At 39.9% G+C, this 11,194-nt stretch overlaps 1 protein-coding gene across 1 annotated transcript; it reads left to right on the forward strand.

The window, feature by feature from the left end:
* Positions 1 to 1,608: 1,608 nt before the first annotated feature.
* LOC101740293 (brachyurin) lies at positions 1,609 to 11,131 on the forward strand. The gene is made up of 8 exons (XM_004928940.4): positions 1,609 to 1,832; positions 2,802 to 2,850; positions 4,221 to 4,389; positions 6,140 to 6,309; positions 7,424 to 7,525; positions 8,604 to 8,743; positions 9,624 to 9,738; positions 10,772 to 11,131. The coding sequence occupies exons 1-8, from the start codon at positions 1,785 to 1,787 to the stop codon at positions 11,086 to 11,088; spliced, it is 1,110 nt and encodes a 369-aa protein (XP_004928997.1). The 5' UTR covers positions 1,609 to 1,784; the 3' UTR covers positions 11,089 to 11,131.
* The last annotated feature ends 63 nt before the right edge of the window (positions 11,132 to 11,194 follow it).

Raw genomic sequence — 11,194 nt, forward strand, 5'->3', positions numbered from 1 at the left:
TATGTTTGTTTTATTTCTCGCTCTTATCCTTTTTTTTTTTGGCTGAGGAATTACTGGTGGCCCGGAGGCCTTTTCAATTTCACCAGAACAGGTGGACGAGCAAAGCCTCAGCCAGGAGGGGTGGGATTTGCTAACAGCTGCCTGAGCGCCTCCAAAGGAGACCTAACAACTCAATAGTAACTGTTTCACGAAGGAATCTACTACAAAATCGGATTTGCGACCCGCTGAGAAGATCCGGCGAGAAACTCAGCGGGCTGATGTTTAGGTTAGGTTGCACGTCGAACTCTTTGCCGAGTTCGACGAGTATGGTTAACGGACTCTTATCCTTATCCTTGCTCTTAAGTACAGGTAACTTTCTTATAACGCGGTAGATAAGTTCCTACAAAGTGCCGTGTTATGCGAAACCCCGTTATATGAGACTAGAAGCCATTACAAAAAGGAGAGTATTTTTTCAAATGTATCATTTCAACTATGTACTGTACTAACTACCTGTATTGTATGTATTTTTTACCTATTATATATATATAAAAAATAAGCAGTCAAATTTTGGTTATTCTCATATATTGTGTGTTCGTAGTGCGTAACGTAATTAAAGTTTTTTATTTATTTATTTTTTATCGCTTAGATGTGTGGCCGAGCTCACAGTCCACCTGGTGGTCTACCTACAAATACAATAAAATTAAAAATAGGACCAAACTGTTGTTTCAAAATACGTTAGTTACGTAAATGTGGGAAGTTTTTTTGTTCACGAATATCTTTATCGTATGTAATCGCATTATCACATCGGATTGTAAATCGTATTAATTTTAATTACCCACGTCAGCTTTGTAACCATGATTTCTTGTTTATTTTGGAAAGTTCTAAAGAATTATCCACTGACGTCGTTCGCTGAAAGATATTGTCTTTGTAGTAGAAAGTCACAAGTTTCTCTGTATCCATTTTTTTTCCTACCTATATTGATAGCCTTGAGAGGCTATTTCAGCTTCGCCTTGACGTGTAGGTGAGCTCACGGGGCTCAAACCGGGACTGTTGCTAACACTGGTTGCTAGCAGGAACAGTGCTTCGCTGAATCTACCACCGGATCGGAAACGCGACCCACTAAGAAGATCCGGCGAGAAACCCAGTGGGCTATCTTTGATAACAACACCACATCTAATTACAGTAAAGATCAGAAACAAATCATAATAAAAGGACGTGTTATTAACACTTTTTAAATATTTTTTTTCTCCTACATAGCTGGGTGCCTTGAGAGGCTATTTCAGCGTAACCTTAACTAGTAGGTGAGCTCACGGGGCTCAAACCTGACGACGTTACTAACACGAACCCTAGGAAGAGCCGTGCTTCGCAGAATCTACCGCCGGATCGGAAACATGACCCACTGAGAAGATCCGGCGAGAAATTCAGTGGGCTGTGTCTGAGGGTTAATTTAATTGCTCTTCGTCGCAAGCTACGGGTTCGACGAGAACGATGACCGGTGCTTGAGGTACCTAAAAGCGCCGTTAGTGGATCGGGAGGATCCGAAATGACGAGTATTAACACAGAGTCACAGAGCACACATGTCCACAATCCCGCTGTTCAGACATGGTCAATAACAAGCAGCGTGTTTACCAAGATCTGGAATTGAGATAGCAACATAAGTCGTTTCTTACAAATAAAAATTAATCAGGTGGTTCGTTGAATTATCTCCGATCAGATTTAATGAATATGTTCAGATTGTGTTTCGGCTACCGTATGAGATTAAACATTATTGATTGTTGGTCAACATTCGATCAGTACACAGCAGGATGCTTGGGAGTTCGGGGTTGTTGTTTCTACTTGTGCTTTGTGGGCAGGTAGGTTATTTGAATCGATTAAATCTTTTGAGGCAGGAATAAATGTCCTGGAAAGTTATTGAAGATTGAATTTGTTGGTTTTTCACGGGCATCATTGTCATGTACACAGTTCATAGTCCACTATGACGTTTTTACTATATTATAACATCATCACCCTTCTCTTCACTTCTTCATCGTTACCTCACTGAGGATCGCGACCACATGTGACTTTCATCTATAATATGTAGTATAGACTACCAGTAACCGTTTTCTTAACCAGATCCAACCATCTGGCTGGCGTTCTGTCACCACCCTTATGACATGATAACGAAGTCTATTTGTTGTATTGAAGGCTCTCCTAATGTAATCGAGACACATGACGATTGCAGCTAGAGTGGTGGAACCAATCCTTATCATTTTCCCCCTACTTATTTGCTGGTAGCCCAAGTGGCTATTCCAGCTACGCCCAGACGGGTCAGAATTTGGTAACACCAGCAAGATCCGTACTTCGCAGAATCTATAACTGGATCGGAATCGCGAAGATCTGGCGAGAAACTTAGTGGGCTGCGTCTATGGGTATCCTTAACAACTGGTCCTACTTTCAATGGGTCTTATGAAAGTCATTTATGACAAATGACAAAAATTGAATTTTTTACGGCCTTTGATCCCGATGTAATGTAATTATTATAATAATAATTAATAATCATCATTAGAAATAACTAACTTTTTGATCTGTGTTATTGGGTACTTTTTCCAAAGTCGTATTCGAAATAGAGTAAGAGTCGTCGCTTTAACAGATAATAGCCGTTTGTACATCTTGGCTCGCTGAAAATCCTCTAAAAATATTGCTCAATGTGGAATCTGCTGTGGTGTCACGCAGCCACAGGTGGCTTGAAACATTGAGCGCATCGTGACAGCATTAGTGTTACCAGCTTATTTTATATCTGATCATAATCGCCAAAGTTGCAATGATTTTTTCTTTTTTTATAGAGCCTTTCCCAAAAAGTCAAGCCCTACTTCATTGAAGATATCAACAAAGGTAAGCTACACAAGAAATTATAGCTGATATTATTCATTAATTTTTCTTAGGGTATCATAGCAATAATTTTTTAACAATTAATTGTGATTTTCATCATAAGTCCGTCGCAGCTATTGGTCGAGGAAGCTATTTATTCTGTATACTATTCATATATATTTATAAATTAATTTTGCCACCATTATTACGTTCGCGTTAGAAGAGAAGTTACTTACAGACTTTTTTTTCGGGCACGGCGTCGAACTTGATACGATGTGTGCGCATCTAGGGTGTGCCCTAGACACGTCCTTACGGATCCATCAGATCCAATAACCCTTGCCTTAGACGCCTTCAGCTGTAACTCAAGAAGCACGCCTAGGGAACCTGGTAACCGTACTCGTCGAATTCGGCAAAGAGTTCGACGTGGAACCTAACCTAAACATTAGCCCGCTGATTCTCGCCGGATCTCTTCAGCGGTCGCTATACTGATCCGGTAGTAGATTCATTCGCGAAGCAGCTACTATTGAGTTATTAGGGCTCCTCTGGAGGCGCTCGGATAACCATTAGCAAATCCCACCCCTCCTTGCTCCTGGAGAAACTGGAAGGATACTGAAATCGAAAAAAAAAACCTGGGGTGGACGCGGGGTACGGAGGGTACATGACTCTCTGCAGATGTTGGAAGCAGACCGCTCGCTCGAGGATGTTTTTAGGCCTCTACCAAACGACAGTTACTTCCCGAATCAGGTTCTGACTTCGAGGGTCCTTAAGGGTCTTTGGTCATACGTGGCTATTTCTTTTTATGCGGAAACTTTTCTTAAGCCATTTCTTATTTTAATTGTTGACAAATAAAACCTAATTCATAATTGTGTCTTATACTCATCTATAGGTCTTCAAAAAGAATTCAGACTTTGTGTGTTTACAACCAAAATAACTTTCCTTTCAACAAAGGTTCTTTCTCAGCTCTAACCGGAATTTTTGGAATAATTGTCTTTTTTTTTAAACTCAGACTTTTGTCTCGTGTACCAACTGAGTCGTACACTTGGCTGCGTATCAATAGCACAATCATCATCATCATAGTCAGCTGCTCTTGGCAGAGCAGTCGTGGTCATGTGGAATCCTTGTTTAGCTTTAACAGCTGTTCTCCATAGTTCGAGAACTGAGGCTTAACGCACGCACTCGTTCAGTAAGGATTTTCATCTGTGTGCTTAGTGTGAGTAAAAGTTAGCTCATATATGTATGGAATGGGATAGTTTGCGTACGTTTGCCGCTAGGGGCGCTGTTCCAACTGCATACAAAGTTGGTTAACTTTTACGCTATCGAGAACGTTATGAAACTCGCACTAAGCACTCTGATCACTCAACAGTACAATACCCTGGCCCTTTTTTCAATTCTAGATGTAGATACCACAAATCTCCGTATTGTATCTGGTTGGGAGGCGACTCCCGGTCAGCACCCCCACCACGCCGCCCTCCGCATGGTGGATCCAACCGGCGGAGTGTTTGCTTGCGGTGGCTCTATCGTCCACAGGGAGTGGGTGATCACTGCAGCTCACTGTGTTGCCGGGTGAGTTTACTGCGAATCATCGTCTACTCTGTTCAAGCACGTTCATTTGATATTTTGAAAGCGAAAGTACATTATCTCTTTTTCAAAGCACAGATAGCTTGATTCTTTTGTAGTATGTTGTGGTTTATATAATTTATTTTATTTGATATGTATTTCTTATCTATGTATTTTGTATGTATTTGTATGTATATATCTCTATATATTTGTTTTGGTAATGTAATATAACCTAGTGTTCATTTTACTCATGTCTACTGTAATTCTTTAAATTATCGCCATGTCTTAACTTCATCACAGCTACATACTTCTTGAATCTTTCACTTCATCAACGAGGGTTAACTGGAAGAGAATACCTGCAAGGCGTTATGTTCGCCTTTGTACAATATTTTTGTGCAATAAAGAATTTTCATTCATTCATTCATACTCTGTAGTTGTTTGTCAAAACTCTATGGGGACATACTGAGATACACTTACCTACCAATAACCTTTACTTGATAGATGTTAGTTCGTAGTAGCGTTCGCTTCTGGCCTTTTCATTTTTCATTATTATTATTATTTATTTGAATTGTATTTGTTGACTTGTTCTTTCGTATACTGTAAATATGTTTTTTTATAAAAAAAAAAAGAAATTATTTGAAAACATCCAAAAAAAGAAAAAGGCCGCTGAGTTTGTTTCGCCGGTTCTTCTCAGGACTGTGGCTTTTTTTGGAACCGGTGGTAGAGTTAACATTTTCATTTACATTTTGACATTCAACAAGTGTGTTTTTGATGACATCCAAGTTGAAATAAATGATTTTGAATTTGAATTGAATTTGAATTTGAATTGAATTTGAATTTGAATAAAAAAAAAACCCGCATTGATAACATATGCATAAGCATAACACAGTTATTGATCAAATAGGTTGTATATTTGATTGAATAACTTGATTTATTTACCGTTATATTACGAATATCGTTACGAAAGCGGAAATCTTCGCGAAATTGTTTTGAATTCGAATAAAAGTAATCTTATTTATTCATGATAAAAACAAACAAGTTTGATAACACGTCGATAGTGGTCAGTAAGACTTAATTATTTAAAGAATCAGAAGCTTATGACGTGTAAACGACGAGGATTAATTAAGCGATAAATTATATTAATATCATCGAATTGTTTACTGTGATTGAACATTTTAATAGGATTATGGCGAGTTTTTAAATTACTAAGAATACGTTTGTCAGATAAGATTATTTACTAAATTACATACAGAACCGTTGAATTTAAAATCTCATACTATGGAAAATAATATGTGCAGCAAATTACTCGTAAAACCTTGATATTAAGCTGTTACAAGGCGCTTCGAGATCATAATCTGATAAAGACTCGCATCATCTAGTTGTTATGAAAAAATTTCAAACGTAATTATTCTTTTTTTTATTGCTTAGATGGGTGGACGAGCTCACAGTCCACCTGGAGTTAAGTGGTTACTGGAGCCCATAGACATCTACAACGTAAATGCGCCACCCACATTGAGATATAAGTTCTAAGGTCTTAAGTATAATTACAACGACTGCCCCACCCTTCAAACCGAAACGCATTACTGCTTCACGGCAAAAAAAGGCGGAATCGTGGTACCTCTCGCGGACTCACAAGAGGTCCTACCACCAGTAAACAAGTGTGTTTGTACTCTTTTCCTTCCACAAAGCTTATCTTGATATATAAAATCAAAGCCGTAAAAGTCTGATACACAAATAAAGTGTATATTTCTTTCAGACGCATCACGGTGGTCATTCGCGCCGGCGTTACGAACTTGACCACTCCGGAATACATTTCGGAATCGACAGAATGGTACAACTACCCCACGTATGACGACACGCGGCCTAACTTGGTACAGCCCAACGACATCTCTTTACTGAGACTCCATCGACCGGTCGTCTTTACCAGTTAGTAAAATCCAAATTAAACCCAACAAAAGAAGGAATGATATAAGTTTAGAATAATTTACAACGCATACGATGACTTTGAATCATGATTCAACACTTCAAGAAGGTGGTACGACATGAAAACCCTCTTGTTGTGGCCGCCGGAAATTACATACCCGATACTGTGGACCGAATGGTAAACAGCCGACGTCGTCCTAAACACGTCATTACGGATCCTCCCCATCCATTAACGGTGCTTTTAGGTACCTCAAGCAGCGGTCACCGTCCTCGCCGAACCCGTCGCTTGCGACGAAGGGCTCGACGAGTAAATTAACCCAAAGACGCAGCCCACTGAGTTTCTCGCCGGATCTTCTCAGTAGCACTGCTCTTGCTAGGGCCAGTGTTAGCAAAACTTTCGGTTTGAGCCTCGAGAGCTCACCTACACGCTAGGGTGAAGCTGAAGATGAAGGGTGAAGGGTGAAGTTGTCGATTGTTCAAAATGGTAAGAGGCCGCTGCCTACTGTCGAGGACTCATTTGAAGCCTTTTTTTTATTTATTGCTTAGATGGGTGGACGAGCTCACAGCCCACCTGATGTTAAGTGGTTACTGGAGCCCATAGACATCTACAACGTAAATGCGCCACCCACCTCGAGATATAAGTTCTAAGGTCTCAGTATAGTTACAACGGCTGCCCCACCCTTCAAACCAAAACGCATTACTGCTTCATGGCAGAAATAGGCAGGGTGGTGGTACCTACCCGTGCGGACTCACGAAAGGTCCTACCACCAGTAAGCCTTTATATAGAAGAGCGTTATAGTACTCGGGGTTTCAAATTATTTCGAGCAAGTATATTTCGAAATATTTATATTTTTTCCATGCGCAAGGAACACCTATAATTTGACTTGTATACGACATTGATGAGTATTATTTCTTTATTTAACTGTGAATGTAAATATTTATTATTTCTTTATTTATTTATTAGGCACACAATACACATTACAAGCTCAAAAAAGAGATACACAATAAAGAACAACAAGTAAAACAATCTGGTTTGTAACATAAGCCATGTGCGCACGACTAATCGAGATAAATGTGCCAAGTACACTGAACTGACATTAAATATTGGTTACTGCAGGATACCTCCAGCCAATTCGTGTGCAATCGTCGGCTGATGCCTTCAGGAACTACGACGGACTCACCGTGTATGCCAGCGGTCATGGTCGTCTCTGGACGAATGGTAGGTTCTTTGGTGCAATTCATATGAGACTTGACATGTAACATATAAATAATTTTGTATTACTATTATTATTATTTTATTGCATAGTTTGGTGGACGAGCTCACGGCCCACCTGATGTTAAGTGGTTACCGGAGCCCATAAACATCTACAACATAAATGCTGCCACCTACCTTGAGATGTGAGTTCGAAGGTATAGTTATAACGTTATAATAAGCTACAACGGCTGCCCCACCCTTCAAACCGAAACGCATTTCTGCTTCACGGCAGAAACAGGCAGGGTGGTGGTACCTACCCGTGCAGTCCGCACAAGACGTCCTACCACCAGTTAAATACTATTACAGTTATATATATTACTAGTAAAACTATACGACACGCGAAATACGATACGAAAGACATTGATTTGTTAAAAATAATTGCACGCCACCTAACATACATTCATGGTACCAGCCAGACATAGCCAAACCCTTCTAGAAAGTGCCCATTATAACTATAAAAAGTTTCGCATGCATATCACGAACAAAAAACAAACATATAAAGTTAAATTTAAAAAAAAACTGTTTAAAATGTGTTTAAATGATTTGCCTATAACTTATTATTGAATTTGATAATGTACACGTTTCAAAAAAATGAAAGTATCAAGATAAAATGGATATATTATTAGACTAGAAGCTCTTTCATCACCAGAGTCTGCCCGCGACGATTTATCAGTGTGCTTAGTACGAGTTTTTTAACGCTCTCGGTAGCGTAAAAGTTATCTCAAACTTGTATGGAGTTGAAACAGCGCCCCTAGCGGCAAACGTAGGCAAATGTAGGAAGCACACAGACGATGTGCGATTCTCTTTTTCTTTTATGTGGTTTGCCGAAGCTTTTAGATATTACAACGTAGATGCTGTCACCCACTTTAAGACATGAGAATGCGTGCACTCATCTATGATGGGCTTTTGCGGAGTGACTTGCGAGCGGAGTACCTAATAAATGCTTAATCTGCGGTTTTTTTCGTCGCCTGTCCGTTTGCTCCGAACAATTAAGATGTTGGATGGGTGTTTGTAATCTTATTATTGTCGTTTTGTCGTTGAGGTGCTACTCCCGAGGTCCTGAACTGGGTATACTTGCGTGCTGTCGCCAACCCGACTTGCGCCCTCAACTTCGGCACCCTGATTACGCCGAATGCGATCTGCGCCAGATTCTTCAATGTGACGTCACAGTCTACTTGCCAGGCAAGTACATGTTTTGTTAATGATACTCCTTGGCTGTTTTCATGATGAATAAGTTAGCTGATTGGTAGCGAATTTCCTGGACATTTCGACTGAATTATTTCAACAAAAGGCTATTTCATTCGATGCATGCATTCGGTGCACACAAGTAAGAAACCGTTCAAACATTTTAGTGCCTTCGAAGACAGACAAGCATGCGTGATTACCGTCGATCTGTGTGCTTAGTGCGAGTTTCTTAACGTTCTCGATAGCGTAAAAGTTAACCCAATTTTGTATGAAGTTGGAACGTTTGCCTACGTTTGCCGCTAAGGGACTGTTGAATTAACTTTTACGCTATAGAGAACGTTAAAAAACTCACTAATCACACCGAGCAGTTGGAACAACGCCCTTAGCGGCAAACGTACGCAAACGATCCCATTTCATACAAATATGAGCTAACTTTTACGCTATCGAGAACGTTAAAAAGCTCGCACTAAGCACACAGGAATATCAGCAAAGACATAGACTAACCGCTGCCTACCGCGAAGGACTCTACCAAACTCGCTTGAAGAAGGACAAGTCATAGCGTTCGGGAAACAGCGAGAAAGGGAGTTTATTCCAGATCTGGGCGGTGGTAAAAACGGTGGTAGGATGTGTTATGCTGGTAGTAAGTCTGTGGTAATACAGGCCCGCACGGATACCACTATCATGTCTATTTTTTCCGCGTGAATGTGAACGAGGTATCGATATGTTCCTACCAAGAACCACTGCTTTCATATACCTACCCATAATTAATTAACGAAGAACGCATGTTACTTCATGACACTTTTCGTGGCACGGGTAGGAGGAATAGATTTTTTTATACGTATGTGGTAATAAAGAAGGTTAATTTGCCTTCGCTCAGGGTGACAGCGGCGGTCCACTCGTCCACGTGGATCCTCAGGGTGTACCGATTCTGATCGGTGTGACCTCCTTTGTTGCTGGCGGCGAATTCGGTTGTCACTCTGGTTTCCCAGCTGGTACGTATCAGTGTGATCGAGTTCTAAATACGTGTCTCGTGTGAATTACATAAGATTTCTTAAAAATCACGGTAATATTTTGTATTCACCCCGCGGCGTCACCCGCAGTTTTTGTCGTACCGCGCGCAACATGGCGGGCTTCTCCTATCAATCAACAGAATGTTTCCGAAGCGAAGCGAGGGCGGGTCGCTAGTGAATAATAAAATTTAATGTTTCCGAAGCGAAGCGAGGGCGGGTCGCTATCAATAATAAAATTTAATGTTTCCGAAGCGAACCGAAGGCGGGTCGCTAGTAATCAATATTTTTAATCAATTATATTATGTTTGAGCCTCTTTTGTCCTCAAATGAAGTCATCATTGGCATTATTCAAATATATACTTTAGCCTATATTTTTCTCTGTGTATGACTCTAATGTCAATTTCATTCTAATTATGGAGGGTAGAGGTAAGGAGAATCGTCTCATATGGGAGGAAGCTTGAAAAGTGTCCCACTTTCAGTACTAAATAACAGTTCAAAAATCGTCCAGAATGGCGCTACCATAGGCACAGGGTATGACTCGAATTGAGCAGTAGTTAACTGATTGAAGTATGCTAAGTTAGGAAATTTTTAATATATTTAATGACTACAGTAGTTAGTGACATGTTTACGTAGTCCAAACTAATTTCGTCAAAATAACCTAAAATTATAGCTGTGGTAAAACGTAGAGACATCGATTCCGCTTTCTTATCAGCTTTAAATAAAATACTTTTGTGGTTTTCTAGTGCAGCTTCTTCAGTTCTTTCGTCCTTTTTTATTTCTCTAACTTATTCTATTCGTAATAACTTTAAGCGCCTTTTTAAAAATTTACCTGGGTGCTACTGTAGCGCCACCCTTATTTAGCAGAATTTAACGGACACTTTTTACACACAGAGACGGTTCTCCTTACCTCTACCCTCCATAAATACTATACTATGATCTAATTATTGTTTATATCAGTATGTATATTATTATATGTATATTGTATCTATGCCCATTAAAATATTGTGATTTCTAGGTTTCATTCGTCCTGGACCGTTCCATGACTGGTTCTATCGTGTCTCGGGAGTAGATTTCGAAAATCTTGACCACGACGAGGTCACTGAAGAACCAGAACCGGAAACCACTACCTCGCCACCTACCACCGTTACACCAGAACCTGAAGAAGAGGAAGAATCTGGCGAAGACTCCGAAGAAGATTCCGAGGAAGACCCGGACCTGTCTGAATTGTTGAAGAAATTAGAGGTCAAAGTTAAGGTGAAGGTCAAGGTTAACAAATTTAAGCTGAAGAAGAAGGTCCACGTTAAGAAAAGAATTCCAGCACGCAGTCATTAAAAATTGTTAAGATAACTTGGAGAAATAAATTATTCTTGCGCAATATTGTGTCGTTACTAATAATAATCCTGATATATCCGTTTTCATTTCTATTTTACCTATTTTA

The sequence above is a fragment of the Bombyx mori genome, chromosome 16, assembly GCF_030269925.1.
Source record: "Bombyx mori chromosome 16, ASM3026992v2".
Classification (NCBI taxonomy): Eukaryota; Metazoa; Arthropoda; class Insecta; order Lepidoptera; family Bombycidae; genus Bombyx; species Bombyx mori.

Bases quoted from the DNA above. Each gene is read 5' to 3' on its own strand.
- LOC101740293 (XM_004928940.4), top strand. From the start codon at position 1,785: ATGCTTGGGAGTTCGGGGTTGTTGTTTCTACTTGTGCTTTGTGGGCAG. The intron at 6,310-7,423 runs GTTAGTAAAATC...TGGTTACTGCAG, and splicing joins TCGACCGGTCGTCTTTACCA to GATACCTCCAGCCAATTCGT. The intron at 7,526-8,603 runs GTAGGTTCTTTG...TTTGTCGTTGAG, and splicing joins TGGTCGTCTCTGGACGAATG to GTGCTACTCCCGAGGTCCTG.